This window comes from Mercenaria mercenaria, chromosome 1 (genome assembly GCF_021730395.1).
Source record: "Mercenaria mercenaria strain notata chromosome 1, MADL_Memer_1, whole genome shotgun sequence".
Taxonomy (NCBI): Eukaryota; Metazoa; Mollusca; class Bivalvia; order Venerida; family Veneridae; genus Mercenaria; species Mercenaria mercenaria.
This window is the reverse complement of record NC_069361.1, coordinates 56,251,119-56,269,131: the sequence shown is the minus strand read 5'-3', so window position 1 is coordinate 56,269,131 and position 18,013 is coordinate 56,251,119. Positions and strand designations below refer to the sequence as shown.

The following is an 18,013-nucleotide window of genomic DNA, read 5'->3' as shown; positions in this document are numbered from 1 at the left end:
CATCATACAGAACAGTGTTTCTGTGTAACCTAGCAACACTCAAGGTTAAAATGAAGCAGTGTACAAAACCTGGTTATGTCAAAGCAACTACACACCCCATCCACATTTTCAAAACATGTGTTTTGTAGGGATGAAAGGTCTGGCAATGTCACATTAATCAAGCACCCCATCCCTGTTTCCAAAGGAAGTGTTGCATGAATCTCCCATTTCAAAAATAGATGTTGCATCCCTCCCTTATTCCCCTAAAAAAGTTGCATACCTCCCCATTTCCAAACCCTCCCCATGTCTAAATACTGATCAACCAATATTGACTTGTGGCTGACTATGCAATGACTGATATGGAAATATGTCAAAGCATAGAATTATAAAAAAAATATTTTTTTCAGTCATCATAAAATACCCGTATTGTATATGTCAGCAATGTAAATAATGAAATTTGAACAACAACTTTAAATTTGTGATAAATGGAACCCCTTAGCAAAACTAGCAGACCACCTGAAACAAATTGTCTTGTAAGGCTACTGCTTTCATTAGCAATACAAGCAAAGAAATAAAATCATTTCAGTTTGTGATTTTAATACATGATTGTGTACACCTATGTGTAGTAAATCCCTTTACTTCTTAAGCATTTGCTAAAAATTGTAAGACTTAACAGAGCTGTTTTCTATGCATAAATGGACACATCTAAAAAATCATATTTAGGTTTTACAAAATTTAAGTACATATAAAACATGTATGGCTAAATTACACAAAAATTGAATTTTTCTTAATTTTGAAACCTCTAGATGCTTTTACAAATAAAGAATGCAATCCTACACATACAAGTATCCATATAAATATGAAGTCACAAACCTATATTGTTTCAAGTATGGCTTTCTGGATATTTAGCCAAATATCAATCTACTATTATGTATATAGATAATAAATAAACAAAGAAAATTCGAACTATTTAGCATTTTCTAAATAGAGAGAACATGATACAAGTCTCTGAAAGAAATGAAAGTCTTTCTTGAAACTACATTGTACATTATACATGTATGTAGATAAAGTAAAATGCTTGAAGCATAAGCCATGCATACACCAATCCAACATTCTCACCTTTTTATGACTTCTACCCTGTAATTTGGAACAATTTCATAACAAAATATACATAAACAGCTGTTGCAAAAAAGTTGTTGTGCTACAAAATAAAACTGAACAAAGAATTTTGAAATATTGTCATTTGACTTTGTTCCTATGGCAATGTAAAACAAAATGTTGACTTAAAATTATTTTTAACATTAACTGTGTTAATAAACAAGTTTTTTCACAACAGCCTGCCCAGCAGTAGATCCAATAAACAAAATAGAATTCCTCAGTACTCTAAAACAGGTGCAAGCTTTCTCCAGCTCTACTTAAGAAAACCTTGACCTTTGGCAAATTGACAGATAGAAAAATAGGGGCCATATACTGACCACAAACTTTATATCCTATGAAATTAGAAAGTCCTAAACAGTTACTGATCAGAAACTGTCTTCAGTCTCTGGGAAGCAGGCAGTGACCTTGACCTTTAATTTTATAACAATAAAGACCTATTAAATAAAACAGATCTGAAACTTTCAAAAAATATAGAGTGAAGTCTCCCTAAATGGTGTGAGAAGTAAATGGAATTTCGTATATCAATGAAAATGGTTCATTTGCTCTTAATTTAATAAGCATCTAAGTAACTGAAGTATTGCTCATACTAATGAGTGACTGTACAAGAAAATGGTCATTTTCGATTCTGTTATTTCTTTGATGACATATAGTACTAGAGGTCATCTAGTAACCAAATGTATACATCCTATTAAGTTTTACCACTGAAGGCCTTTGCGTTCTCATGCTTGTAGTTGTTTTCAGTTTCACAAACACTGTGATCTTGACTTTTGACCTATTGATTCCAAAAACAGTACAGCAATCTACTGACCACAAACAATCATTCTGTAAAATTCGACTTTTGTATGCCAAAGCATTCTCCTGTTATTGATCAGAAATCAATGTTTTTACTGATGTACAAACAGACTGACCAATGTGAGTAAGCTATATACCCCATCTTCTTCAAACAGGAGCAAAAAATGCATCTAATCTACAAGCAATATTTTTATTATAACTGACTAATAACTGATCCACCAATTTTAAATAGGGTTTTTCTTTTTGTCAAAAAAAATGTATTAAAGGCATCTTTAAAATTAGAAAATATTCTGCTAGAATGAAGTCATTAATTTTTATTTGGTTCTCAAAACAATTAAGGTGTAATTTAAGAAAAACCATGGTACAGAATTGATGAATCACACAGTAGGTACTAAACAGTGACTGTACTTTCTTTGGTTCTAATTTGTTTTGTGGCACACAAGCATGCAGTAATACAGCAATTTAATATACTTGAAATATCATGGAATGACATAGTCGGAAATGGAGAATGAGTAATTTGCATATATTAATATTTTACAATATTCAGCATCTAGTTCTGTGTCAGCATTTTACAGGAAATTTAAACATTAAAAATTGTATTCTGAAATATAAGTCTACATAAAATTCCCTCAATATAATGATTTTATTTATCCTTTAAACAAAATGCAACATTAAATCATTTAAACAAAGACTATGAACAAAACATGACAACATAATAAAAGACCACCAGACCACTTGACAACAGCTTTATTATTACCATGCCTAAATTATGCAACATAAACCAAGGGAAGGAAGGGCATTATTCATTATAGTAAAAACTAAAATTACAAAATCTAGCACAAGCACGATACTTACACTTAATGCATCAAATACAGCATAAGAGTCGGCCACGCCTCTTTCCTGTAATAATGCATCTATAAGATACTCCCACGGCTGACCTAAACCATTTTTTAGTTCTGAAATTAAATCCTGAAAAAAAAAATCATGATTACAATTAAGGTCATCTTTTTCAAATCCATTTTCTAGCCTTTTTCAAATCCATTTTCTAGCCTTTTTCAAATCCATTTTCTAGCCTTTTTCAAGAGCACAACTCTAATCCTTTTCTGATTGTGTCATTTTGTAAATATTTGTCAGTCATCACAATAAATATTAACTTGGAAGGATTTTTCGAAAATATATTTATGTATTATTGAATACTTTTTACTTGAAAACTTTTCTGTATCTCTTAATGTAAGTTCAAAGTTATCAGTACCCAAAAAATAAATAAAAACAAGCCATACCATTTTCAAAAGAAAACTTTTTAATGTGATAAAGTAGATTTACATCTCACAATAAAGCATCATATATATTTTTTCTTAACTATCGTGATTAAAAACTAGAGCTATCACTAAATGTGATTCATACTCTCACTAAAAGACTTGTTTGAAAAGGTTATAATGGTAACAAAATAATACTCGCTATATCCTTTCAAATACTATTCACTATTTAATCTGGGAGATAATCTAATATCTATCCAAGAAAGAGTTACGGTTCTTGTGCTTTTCCGGTACATTTCATTTTATCTATCATTGCGTGTCAAGTTACAAGCAATTCCCTTCATTCCCTTTAAAGTTATTGTCTTAAATCATAAAATGTGAACTAGATGCCCATGGGCAACATGTCGAGCCTGCCCTTTGACCCATAACTGTGACCTTTAACTTTAAGATACAGTCAGTCTCAATGAGTTAAACATTCATGCAAAATATAAACAAGATTCCTCAATGCATGTCAAAGTTATGGGCCAGATAAGATCTTACATAACCTTTGACCTCCATCTGTGACCTTTACCTTTGAGATAGGAACCTTGGGTTTGTGCAGGACACTCTGTCTCATTGAGGTAAACATTCAGGCCGAATATAAACAAGATTGCTCCATGCATGTCAAAGTTATGGACCAGACAAACAAATCTGGACAGACAGACAGACAGATGGATACACACACACAGACGCTTGCACATACACCAAACAGCCATTTGGACAACTATGTCTTCGCATCCACAAGCAGGCTCGACAAAAAGTGACAACAAAAAGATATTTTTATACAAGGAAATACAATAATGTAATACACATTCATGACAGAGTTACGGTTCTTATGTTTTCTTTCCAGTTCATTTGTCATCTTTCACAGTTTAAAAAAGAAGATTATTTTTTCAAAACTAAAGTCAAAGTTATGAGACTTGGTATGTGAACATGTCTTATGATCCTATAAACATATTGATAGTTTCAAAATGATCTGTATTGGTTCCATATATAGCACAGAATGAGACCGGACAGGATGAGAAGGATGGACAAGGGTGATGACATGGCACAAAGCGAAGACTAAACAGACCCTGTAACATGTTTTTTGGTCACTGTGATCAAAAAAAAAAAATGTTACATTTGGGGGAGTGTGGGGTGGGGGGGGGGGGTATTAAAAATAAATCTTTTGTTATGTTTTTTTTTTTTATATATATATATATTAAAAGAACATATTAAGTATCATCAAATTGAATAATTCAGAATGTTCTTGAATATATTCATCCAATCAATATAAATTTGTCATTAGAGAAATTGATGGATAAATTCAGTTAGTGTGGCAAATCAATTATCTTTACAGGCTTTTAGAACTTTCAACAAATGAATAAACCCAAAGAATGAATGATTGAAATAAGTGATGGAAAGTGTAAAATGAACTGATTCAGTTGGAACAAAACACATCTTAATGACTACAATGTACTTGTCATATCTGTAGTAACAAGCTTTTTAGAAATTCTGTTCCTTGGGAAAAAAAGATTTGCTTTTAACATGAGATCCACCCGGAGTTGAAATGAAGAAGTCTAATTGAAGTTCCTTTACATTTCATATGTTAATTAGAATTTCTATAGGCCTGATTATACTAAAGGAATCAGCCTGGGAGCTGTCTGATTTAGTCGTATAATGGCAGGCAGGTTTTTTTTTAACACTAATTTTTCACTTGGCATGGCCTCAGAGGTCTAAATTAAAGCTGTTTTTTGTTTAATTTTCATTGTGAATGTATTTTGACATTTTGGTAGGAAAAATGGGAAAGAAGGTTGTATTTGGTGAAACGAAAGTCAATTTTAGTAGTACCACATGATTTCACAGAAAGCAATGTGACAAGAGAAATCTCTCTTAGAAGATATATGACCCCTACTATTCTCTTCATTTTATGTGTTTTATCATAATTCTTTAGAACGAGGTAAAGATTTGTTCTCTGAAACAGGTCTAGCTATGTTTGGTAGCTGTTTGAAAAATGTCAGCTTTTAGGGAAGACTATTTAGGCATATGAGACCTATATGTAAGGAAGCTATTGTTTCGGTACTACAATAAAACACTGATTACTTGAAGTTGCAAGGGGATGAGCAAAATGCTTGAATTATCCAGAGTTTCAAGCAGTCCAAATATACAAAAAAAATAGAGATTTTAATATTAAAGCTGTATGTCAGACTTCTAAATTTTCTACACAATATACCTACCAGATCATATTTCTGTCTAAATTTTGCCTTGGTAACCATTCTCTGTTTGTGAGATTTCTTTATCAATGTTTTGATGAATATGTCCTCAGGTCTCCCTGAAATAAAGAAATTGGACCACTTGCAATTTTCAACTCAACCACAAAACTTTCTACAAAGGTAAAAATGGAAGAAATTCAATACAATTCGATCATGTTGAATACAAAATTTATCTGACCTGCTTCAAGACTGGTTTTTATAAAGTAGGGGACAACGAAAAAAGAAAAGAATTTTTCCATTCACTAGGTATTTGGTCAATACTTAATATTTTTCTCATGTACTTCAAAGCTATTTTTCTGGGTTTTCTTTTTTTTTACAAAATAAACAACTGCAATTTTCTTCAGGTTATGTTTGCAAGTTTGATACCAAAAGTCAAATGTATCGGCAGTGTAATTTACTAGAGTCGACATAAACTGTACACTGTTGACTGATTTTGAAGAATGCTGATTGAAACACTCATGAATAAATTCATATTTCATAGAAAACATTCATAGATAAGCCAGAATGCTTTCCAGAAACAGCATTTCAAAATGACAGCGAACGATTATTTCTATGCCATTAGCGGAACAAAACTGATTAGCATGGTTGCTCGAGACTGTACTACCTGAGACCTCCTGGAGAGAGCTAGACATCTCCCACTTGGATAACAATTCTTTCTTAGGATCAACCTGACCTAATAGAATGGACCACAATATTCCCAAATACATAAATAAAACACAATTGCTCCCAGGTATATATTATTTATTAGCACGCCTCTGCAGAATATACCGAGAAGTACAAAAGTGGGCGGCCCTTTTTTATGTTGATAGGTATCATAAATAAAGTAAATATTTACTGAGACGAATCAATAGCAATGTTTTCTATTTAACTACTTCATTCAATTAATAAATTGATAAATCAATAGCAATCTAATGAATGTGAACAAGTGCGGGTAACCTTCATTTCAGCTGTTCCGTACTTTACGAGAATGGAATCGATCAACAAATTTCTAGTTATACAACTTAAAGGTACTAATTTACATATTGTTAAAAATTCATAAAATATTCACTACTAACTCTTAGACATAGAAATGTATATTTTGAGATATAATGAAAACAAAAGAAGTGGAGAACAGTATTAGTACAAATGTATATGCAAATAACCTTACAACTTTTTATTTTGTTATAAATAATTTAGCGTTGCAATGTTTTTCGTGCTTTTCAGGACATGAATTTAGAATATGGATCGGTAGACGTTGCGTGAAGATAAGCAAACTGCTTGAGTTATCTAGGGTTCTGAGCCACACAAACATAGAAAACATAAGTAAAACAGCTCAGGACAATGTGGTATTAAACTAAATACCAAAGGTGACTTTATAACAAAGTAGAAATCTTTGAAACATTTACAATTTCATTTTTTTTTTTTTTTTTTGGTAAACATTTTTGAGCGATTCACTTGCATACCATGCAATGTTATACATAATTGATTAATAATTTCTTATCATATAAATTTATCATATTAACGAAAGGGTTCCACTATCAGTTAACATATTAACCTTTTATATATTATATCAATACCCCTGGGTTATAGTCATGAAGATCACTTAGTCTAATGGTAAACAATTTTTTTTTCTGAAAGTAATTCATCAAAACCCACAGTTTACATTTAGGCAAACCGTAATATAAAATACATTATTCAAAGTTATTTTACTGTAACATTATTGTATAAAATGCTAAAAAAAGTCATAGCCTTCTCATGATCTTAAAACTTAACAAGTAAATCATCAAGAAACATATCTTTTCCCTTTTTTTCTGGTTTTAGAGTCACATCAACAAAAAAGGTTATATGATGACTCTTCCAGTTTTTGATGGTGAGGACAGCAGGTGCCCCTCCAGGCTAGTATGGGCAAGCACCTGGGTAGAACCACCTATTTTCTGCAAACCTGCTCAGGATGGCTTCTACACCAAAAGTTTCGAACCAAGATCAATGAAGGACAAGTGGTTCTAAGTCAGCGACCTTAACTACTTGGCTATGAAGTGTCCAACTATGTCTCTACCTAGCCATCTGGAAGTTCTTACCAAGTTGTTTAGCAATTTTGAACAACTGTGCAACATCAGAATTGTCATCTCCACCTTCCTTAGCTTGTCCTGAGACTCCATCAGCCTGAAGTGTAAGGCATAAATGTTAATGCACATCTAACATAAGGAATCATTCCTCACCTATCTTTTACAATTTATACTAATTTCGGACTTTAAGTCACTCTGGCAAGATATAATGATATCCTGATATCTTGCAGTCAGTACTAATCAATTAGGATAAACTGTCAGTTGAGCAGATAAATATAAACATGTTTATATGATATCAATGAAACAATCAGATGGCATAATTCTGTATTTTATTTACTATTTGTATATCAAATATAGATATAATCATGCTAAAGAACTGGTCCACTAATATCAAATAGATATCAATCTGCTTAACTGACAGTTTATATTAAATCATTGGTAAAAACCTTTCACAGGTCTATATACTTATCATTTGACAGGCAACTTCCTAGAAAATTCTGGGTGAAAACAATTTAAAAGTAATTAAAGAAGTCATACATTAATTATGAAAAAAAGAGAAAAAAAACAATGAAATAAAGGTATTTAATTATCTCTTTTGTTCTTTTTATTAAACATAAGCAAATATCCAAGGGCAGCATGCATTGCTAAAAGTGTATTATAATGTTGCATTAAAACTCCACATCTATTATCACCTTTACCATACATATAAACAAGCTTTTACATCATATAAAATTGCAACAACAAAATTTTTGCATCCCACATTCATATAAAATAAAGCAACTCCACACACTTAAAAATAATGCATGTTATCATAATATATTGTGAAATCATTAATATTCGTGGGGGGGCTAATTTTTGTGGATTTCACTTTTGAGTCAATCCACAAAATTTAATCCCAACGAACAAGTAAAATTCCCATTCATTTCATGTTCAAAAGTTGAAATCAACGAATTCATACCCCCATGAAATTATAGTTTTGACCAAAACCACGACATTTCTTGCCCACGAAATTAAACGATTTTACAGTAATATAATATTATATAATATTACATGATTATCACTACTGTTTTACACTAGGAAATGAAAGCTGATTATAGTTAAATAATTGGCCTCTATTTTATATATTTGAATAAACTGGCATGCATTCATGGAGAATGTAAAATATGCTTAATCAAAATGCTAAACATATCATTATTCAGAGATATGTGAAACAATTTATTCAAACCTCAAGGCATATGCAGATTTATTACAGGATGGTAGCTCAAATTCACTTAGTATGTGAAGTCAACATATTTTGTTCTTTATATATATTAAACTCATTTTTACACGGTTTATAGTGAATAATATGAAAGACTTGGAACAGTTCTATAAATGTGAAAAGTGCAACATCAGTCACAAGGAAATACAGATAAAAATGCAACAAATCCATATGAAAATACAAAACAACAGTGCCTTATCAAGTACTGAAGGAAACTGGAGGACTTGGGTAAGTATCAAACTATTTTTATGAAGTACACTTGGGTTACGACATTAAAATTTCTTATAGTAACATTTTCTATAACTTTAAGAACCAGTACCAATAGAAAATATAAAATGTCCAAACACACATATTATCCGCGTAATATATGCCTTTTGGTTTACTCTTGCAATTAATGTACAACTACAGGTAATGGGGTAAGAGGTTCCAATTACTTTTGAATGGGTGGGTTTGTAACAAATACATACATTTACAAACTAACCCTCAAATATATCTCGTACTTCTTAAACAGCCTAGCTCTTAGGCCTTTATGTGTCTACAACATGCAGAAAAAATATATTAAACTCCTGTTAAAAAGGAATTAGATGTATATAAACTACATGAAAATACACAAAATTGACGAAACACTCATTATGAATAGATTTCCAAAGTACATGGGAAAAGAGTATGTGGTTTGTAACAAAACATTTCATGTTACTGTTACTTCTACTTTATTTTGTATTTGACCTTAATTTCCTGATTGTCAATTTATACAAACCACATAGTCTTTTAGCTGCTTAAAAATGCACTTGTCTCATGCTGATGTTCATGCAAAATGCTATCAAAGAAGCATGCATATTTCCAGAAGCAATGTCATATAAGGTAAAAATACATGTGTATACAATGGATGCATCTACAATACATAGCTTGCCTTCTTTCTTTTATTCTGCTTTGATGTCACAGCTTTCTGTTCTCCATCTGTGGTCTCCTTTGATTTCTCTTTACTTTCCTCGGACACTGATTCATTTTCTATTTCATCAGGTTGTTTTTCTCTGTCTTCTTTAGCTTCACCATTTCTGTCACTTGTTTTCTCACCATTTTCATCCTTTTTGTTTATCTCACCCTGCATTTTTCTTGTGTCATCTTTCATATCAGAATTACCACTGTCCAGTCCATCTTTTTGTTCCGACTTTTCTGGATTTGTATTTTGCATTTCATCAACTGGTTCCTTATCAAAGAAATCATCTTCTTCAGCTGTCTTATTATTATCTTCATCTTTAATTTCAGTGTCTCTTTGATCTTTCTCAGTTACATTACCAGACTCATCATCATGCTGATCTTCAGAAATCAAAGTTTTAACTCTTTCCAAATCATTAGTTATATATTTCTCACTCTGCAAACTGGAAGAACTTTTAGTAAGCCCTTCGCTCTCCTTCCTTGGTTTCTGCTCCTTTTTACTTTCATTGTTGTGTTTCTTTTTCTCCATTTGTTCCTCTTTGGTCTTTTCCTTTGATTCTTTGTCTGTCTTTCCAGATCTTCCTGGTTTGTTTTTATTATCACTTTCAAACTCATCATCCTTATCATCTGATGGTTTTCCATTACTCCTCTGAGTGCAAGCATGGGAGAAAGAACAACCTTCATAATAGATGAACACATTTCATGTAAAAAAACATGTCCTAAGAAACTATTTTAGCTCAAATGCAAAGAAGGTTTGCAAATAAGATCTACTTCCTGGGAAAGTTATGCACAAATTGGGGAAACTATGGCAAAACATACAGACTTCTGACTTCCTTAATATCACAGTTACAAAATTCTAAGACTTGACTGATACAGGTTTAATACAACAGTCTTTATCAGCAGTATACTGGTCAAAAGCATAATTGATAATGAAGAAATAGTTGAAAGACTATCAATGTATGTTTTGTCTACATGTAACTAGAAGACAATCTGTTGGGTAAAAGTTCATGCTTTTATCAAAAATATTCACAGCTAAACTGCAGCTTGAATAAGACGCTTCAAGTTTTAATCATTAAGACTGCTAAAAAAGCAGTTTAGCAATAACAATCTACAGAAACAACGAGTACACACTATCAATGAATTTGACATTACGAACCACAACAATGATTTCAAAATTTTTAAGGTGTTACATTGTTAAATTATCAATTTTTTACCTTTAGAAAGACATTTTTCAATATTATTTATGTACAACAACCAAAAACACTATCAAATTGAAACTAAAAGTTAAAACATCGATTTTAAAATTTAGATGCAATGTTTTAAATGAGAAACATTATATTTTTCTCCTTTTTGAATTTGTACTTTTGATTATGTCTGAAATTTATTAAACAAGTTAATAAATATACAAAATACAAGAAAAAGGACTGCTATATGATAAAATTGTTAAATGGTTGCACATAAAAAAGGAAGAATGCACTGATTTACAATATAGCTTAACCAATTATTCTGGTCATTATCAATTTTTATAATTGCCCACTTGCAATAAAACTACACTGGTTACTGGTTTACTGAACTCTTCATCAAAAGAGGTTAATTACTAAACTAGAATGTCATTTCCTACTTAACAACTCTACAGGCAATTTGGATCATGCAGAGTTATTCACTGTTGAATGTTTTTCCCCCAATATCAATTAGAGAATAACATGGATTGCGTGAAAGTTGTCTATAAACAAAAGCAGTCATTAAAAACCTTGGTGATAACATTAATATCACCCCTACCAACACATTAATAAGATCTCGAACATACAACTTTTAAAGAGAAACAGCACGACAGTGACTGTGTAACTTGTTTATTTTGAAACCTGTTTTACACATTTTTACTGCAGGCATTAAAGTCACTCCTGGATTTCAATATTAACCAACACTAACTATTCACAAAAAGTACTTAACAATTTCCCCACATGAATAAAATGGAGGAGAACTGATAAGATGTTTTGTCTCTGTTTACACTCCACTACTTTAACAATATATTTTTGTATTGGCAGTCAGTTTTCAGACGATACGGAAGGGTTCATTTTTGTTCATGCCCATTTTGGTTTGTTAATTAATGTTTCTTTGATTTGTTTTACACCCTTTTTCAAAAGTATTTCAGTTATGTAGGGGCAGTCAGTTAACCTAACAAGTGTTCCTGGACTATGCACCAGCACTGACTTGTTCTCCACAAGTTACTGACAATTTCCCCACAGGAATCAGAGCTGAAGGACATTGTACTTCAGTCACACTATCTCCTACCAAATAACCATGGGATCAAACTAGCAACCTTCTCGTCAATAACTTTGTTCTCTACCTATCTAAGTAGGCCGATTACCTGTTTTGAGACTTTATACTTGTACAGTGTAGAATTATACACATTTTAAAAAGCAGAATATGAAATATAAAAACATAAAGTAAGTTGACAACAGACAAGTTTAAACTGCACCAATCTGATAAATTAATTCTAAATATCTGTGTGCAAAATATATTCATATTGATTCATATCTATTCAAAGAAATTTTGTCCTAAAATACGCATAAAAAATTTACAAAAACATTTACAATATGATCTGTGATACAAGTCAATCAAATGCCAATATAAACTGTGCATATCAATAAACTTCAAATTACCTCGGAATCTTGACCTATGTCATACTTTTGTACATACCCATAGTACATGCTATAGTCATGCTGTACAAACTGCATGTCACCAAAAATAAACAGATATATATACAAACTAATACCTTGCCTTCATATATTTTGTGCATAATATACATGCATGACTGACATCAGATCCATTACACCATCCAATTGCATATGTGTAGCATTGCCATTGAACACTTACAAAAACAAAATTTCACAAAGCGTACAATCAAACAACTAAGGAATTATTGTTAAGGCCATGTCTAATGGTACCTATATGAATCGACTTCTTTACTACTTACTGAATGCACTGACACATGTAATTTTTTCACATTCCAATAATAAAATTGACTGCTCATGCACTATCATGAAAACAATCACCTTTAACTAGTGGTTTTTTCTAAACTTAATGAGCAAAGTGTCTTATGTGGTACAAATTCAACCATTTGTTTATGGTGGCCGACACCCCATCAATTTTTAAATGCAATATACTTCAAATGGTTTGAAGGAAATACTTAGGTAAATCGTGAGAAATGTCCAATATGAGACAAATATTTCTGCTAACGAAATCATGATTATCCATTAAGTATGGATGAATAAATGTTGGACATGGTTCTTCTGACAGGAATATGTTAAATCAGTAATTATTTAATTCTCAACAAAAATGAAACGATAATGGATTAATGTTATGTGTTTTGAACGACTTATCTATCACATGTTTTGTGGTACAATTGGTTATTTAAAATCCATCTCCAATCGACATGAAAAATAAAACTTACAGAAAATTGGATGCTGAATGCTAAAACTAACTATAATTAAAAACTATTTTTCTCTCCATCGCATCAATTTCACAAACCTACATCAAAATTTCAGAATGTCAAGTAAGTCTATAATTTCGAATTGGTACCACTCAAAATTGATTTTTTACTGAATATGCACATGACCAACATTACAGTTCATGTAATATTCATCCTGTATAGTTTTCTATCAAAAAAACACTCTAATAACCATATAGACAATCCTCCTATTAAAAAACTAACTTATTACCACAAAATATACAAAATTGAAAATGTTTTCCTACAAATACATGAAATTTCAACGAATGTAATGACTTTAAAATGAAAACAATAATATCTGCCCACTTAAACAAAACAATCACATTGAGAATCATTTAGATTTAATGAACTGCTATATTCAGTAGAAAAAAGAAGTAAATGCATGCATGATAAACAAATTAGTACAAGTACTACTTTTTAATTGTTGCTAAAAATCGTGCAATGTGACAAATTGTTGCAAAAATTATTATTCAAAAATGTACTAATGGTAATAAAACTATTTAACTACATCAAAATTACTAGTGAACATTAATTATTGATAGTGTATACCTTCAGAGGGTAGGAAGCTTTACAATTGATGTTCGACTATTAAACATGAAAATATGGCAACTTCAAAAAAAACAAAAATAACATTTTAAATTGTCAGGGTTTATAAATAATGCTTTAAAATTGTCAATAAGCCAATATTTCTTCATCAACTACCACTGTAGAAACATTCAAACTGCAACCACAAATCTCTGAAATGCTAGGATAAATGTATAAAATTGATAAAAAACAGGTTGCTACAGGCGGACATTCCACCTTATGTGCTTGTTGCATTATTTAAACAGATATGTCACTTTATCTAGCTAAGTTGAACCTGTTTTGTAATATTTAACTCCTATTCAAGAAAAAAAAAGTAAATCCTTTTATTTAAAGAATAAAAAAAATCTGACACTTAACAACTTCTGAAAAAAGTGGTAGCACAGGGGAATTTTTATGGGTATTTTAAATCTTCATTCAAGTCCCTGAAAAGTATGATCTTTTAATAAATGAAAAAAATCAACTGTTCATCACAGCTAAAGGATAAAGAACTGTAAAAACATAACGACTTAGAAATGAAATAAGACTAAAATAGACTGTTCAACATTTCTAATTTGAGTATTTTTTTCATATTTTCGTGAAAGTTCCAACATGAAGATTAAATTCTGGTAACAAAAATAATGTAATAAAAAAATATGTTTATTAAAATGACCCAAGAAATTAAAGTACAAACAAAATTCAAAGCTTAACCAATAAAATCATGATTTAATCAAAAGTAAAACACATTAATAATCAATACTCATGTACAAATGTCACAGCATTTTTTAGGTGCCAGGACAAAATTGCTATATAATTTACATATAACTTTAAAACCTTGACCATCAAATTAAACATGACAACACATTTACATGATTTACAATGAATTTGGATAATTTGCTCCAAACAACATCAAAATCTAAACTGATATTATAGTTAGTGAAAGAAGACAAGCTCATGTATTTTGAAAACACATAATACTGTTGAAGACCAAACCTATTAATTTATAATTAAAGCTCTTTGTTGTTTGGTCTGCCTTTGCCTAGTAAGTGAACATGCATACTTTTTCTCCACTGTTAATTGGACTTAAAATTGCACCATCACCAAAGCTACTATACCATGTCCATTACAATTCAAAAACAATGCAGAGGAGACAGGTGTGAAAGACCTTTTGTAAATGTGGGACAGTAATCATTACTAGCAAAAAAAAAGTAAATTCTCTAAGTCCTGTAATATAGCCAATTGCAGTTGTACAACACTGGATTCTGAAATCTGAGTTACTAACTCTATTTGCGAAATAGACTAAATTTTTGTCATTTAAATAATTTGATCTATGTCAAAAATCCAGAATCACAGTTGCATATACAAATCAGTTATAAATACAATCAACAAGACACTGTGGCCAACAGTACATTTCATTCCTGATACTGTTTTGTATAGCCCTGAGCTGGAAACAGCATTTCACATTCTGTCTCCTTAAAACTGCTAAAATCATGCTACACCACTATTCCAAGTTGCAGAAATCCAAAGTAACATGTAGTTAGAAATAATAATGTTAGTAAATAACATCAGCATAATATAAAATAGGAAACCTCTAATTAAACTGAGTCAATTATTTCTTTCTTATAAATCAAGATGACCATGGTTAGAAACTTAGAAACATTCAAAGTCTACTGAATAATCTTGTCCAAAAATTGTATGTTTTGTAAATGTATAAAAAATGACTTAATTTCAAAACTATTGCATAATGTTTCACAAGTGGGATATCCAAGCAAACCCCAATACAAGAAGCACTTTGACCTGCGTTGCCAAATGCTGTCTGCATTTGTTTAGATGTGCATAAATAAAATGAAAACTGTAATAAAGTTGCTGTTTCTGACAAAGCAAGTAGGTGGATCAATGATACAGAACCTGTTTTAAATCTTTCATTGGCAGTACATTTTTTATAACCTTCTTCTATGCTCATTAAGTCACTATAATTCTCTCCTATTCTTGAAAATAAAATTGAAAAAGGTTGTATCAATAGTAACAGTAAATGGTTATGAACGTTAACATGACAAAAATCGGATAGAACAACTGAAGACTTACACAAAATAACTGCAAAATCATTCATATTCCGTGGGGACTACACTTCATGAATTACATGTTTGCATCAATACAATAACATTAATTCCAAACACTGAATATTTAGCAATAGCAGCACATTTAGTTGCTCTGGTGTTCTCCACTATTCCTTAAGTAGCAACAATGACTTGGCCTTATGGTTAGCACTGCCACATGACACACGTCTGTATAAATCATAATTAAATCCAAAACACATCACACAAATTATGGACATACACTATACATTCTAGACCACATATCCAAAAACTGGATAAAAACATTTATGCTCCTGCATTAACTGACAAGGGTATAGAAACAAACAAAACTAGAGATGCTTTTGAGAAAAGCGCATGTCTCCCACAACTGCCTAATCATCTAAATAGTAAGTCAGTCTTTATAATACTATTTACTTAATCCACATTTGCATGTGCTTTCTTGACACCAAAAGGAAGCCTATACTACTAGTAGTATAGGCGCCGGTTTAGGGGTAAAACTGTGCAAGAAATCTGAGTCTTTTTGGTAAATCAAGGGCCATAATTCCGAAGTGCCTAGGCCGATTTGGCTAGTTATCGAACTTAGCCGAGCACTTATTGGCAGACACATTTTGTTGAAGTTTGGTGAAGATCGGATGAGAAATGTTCAATTTAGAGTGCAGACAAGCTTTGTGACACACAGACAGACAAACAGACAGACAGACTGGAGTAAATCAATATGTCTCCCACACCACTGTGTGGTGGGAGACATAACAATCCCCCACATGCGAAAGGTTGCACCTCCTGTAAGCCCTTGTTTAATATTTAGTGCTCTGAATTGCTGTTTGTATAACAATGCAACATGCATTAATAATGTGGACAAAACTCTGTTTGATTCACAAGACAATGTTTTTCTTGATATGAAAACTATAGGTAGTTGTGCTCTTTAAGATGTACTACTCATGCTATTACAGGGGTCTGCAACCATTAAAATATCAGAAGAAAAACTGTTTGAAAAAAGAACTTTGGTCGTGGATTTTAATACATTTTTAAATGTATACATTTTTTTTCTTACTGAAGGGACAGAAGTGTCGAAGAGACACTGCCTCAACACACTTAGAAAAACATGTACAAATTTAGGTAACAAGTCCACTGTCTTTGCAGAAAGCTAGCTACTGATGAGAGAACATGCATAAGTTAGTACAGAAACATGTGAGCATAGACTATAGACAAAGAAAATGGGCATAATTATTATGTTCTGTATGTCAGTATCTCTTGACTTCATTTAATAATGTATACCAATGTGCAAAGTTTTGAAGGATGTGAACATTTTTCAGAAGTCTACCACTAAATACAGTACTGTGTCTCTAATTACTAGATGTTATGTTTTTGTGCAATAATATGGTGGTAAACCTTACATGATTATCCAAGAACTGGAATATTATTGCAAAAACTAAACATTGTTTCACACAAGTTGGCAAGATATCCTAACAGCATCCTTTCCACCTCCAAAAAAGGAGATTTGAACCGCGCCATGACAAAACCAACATAGTGGCTTTGCGACCAGCATGGATCAAGACCAGCCATTTGGTCAGGATCCATGCTGTTCGCTTTCAAAGCCTATAGCAATTAGAGAAACCATTTATATAATAGTGAACAGCATGGATCCTGACCATACTGTGCAGATGTGCAGGCTGGTCTGGATCCATGCTGGTCGCAAACCCACTATGTTGGTTTTCCCATGGCATGGCTCATTTTATTAATAAGCTCTCTGAGTACTTTAGGAGATGCTGTTCCCTACAGCAAAATAAAATATAGTAATATCATTCAGACTTTGTTAGAAAATATTGAAAGTGTTATTTTTCACTGCTTTTACACAGAAAAGATTACATGACAATGCAGATTAAAAGACAAGACATATGCAACATATGTCTTAGTACAATTAGGATCAAACAATTCAAAGTCCAGATACATATCTCCCATCTGTCTACCACTCAGGAATGTACATGTTTAAATTAATGAAATTGACATTTGTGTTGCAGAAAAGCATCTAGAATACTTCTGGCATCATATAACAGACGATATTATTAATAGCTTGAGTGTGTGCCTTCTCATCTACTGCAGTAATGAAACAAGGTGTGCCATTATGGCTAT

The 18,013-nt window shown here is 31.7% G+C and overlaps 2 protein-coding genes across 8 annotated transcripts in view; one reads left to right on the top strand and one right to left on the bottom strand.

The window, feature by feature from the left end:
• The window catches only part of LOC123536677 (uncharacterized), an 80,285-nt gene that overhangs the window by 37,411 nt on the left and 24,861 nt on the right, over nt 1-18,013 (bottom strand). For 6 of the 7 annotated variants that reach the window (XM_053548595.1, XM_053548593.1, XM_053548614.1 and 3 more), the window contains 4 exons: nt 7,534-7,618; nt 5,441-5,535; nt 2,785-2,898; nt 1,099-1,116 (listed from right to left, as the gene is read on the bottom strand). In XM_053548595.1, the coding sequence (XP_053404570.1) occupies nt 1,099-1,116; nt 2,785-2,898; nt 5,441-5,535; nt 7,534-7,618 (312 nt within the window). The remainder of the gene's footprint in view (nt 1-1,098; nt 1,117-2,784; nt 2,899-5,440; nt 5,536-7,533; nt 7,619-18,013) is intronic. The other variant, XM_053548607.1, reaches the window with a different exon arrangement.
• Nucleotides 8,696-18,013, top strand: part of LOC123536700 (probable tubulin polyglutamylase ttll-15) — a 76,680-nt gene continuing 67,362 nt past the window's right edge. Inside the window, exon 1 of the mRNA XM_045320105.2 lies at nt 8,696-9,007. The gene's annotated coding sequence lies outside the window, so the exon portion shown is untranslated. The remainder of the gene's footprint in view (nt 9,008-18,013) is intronic.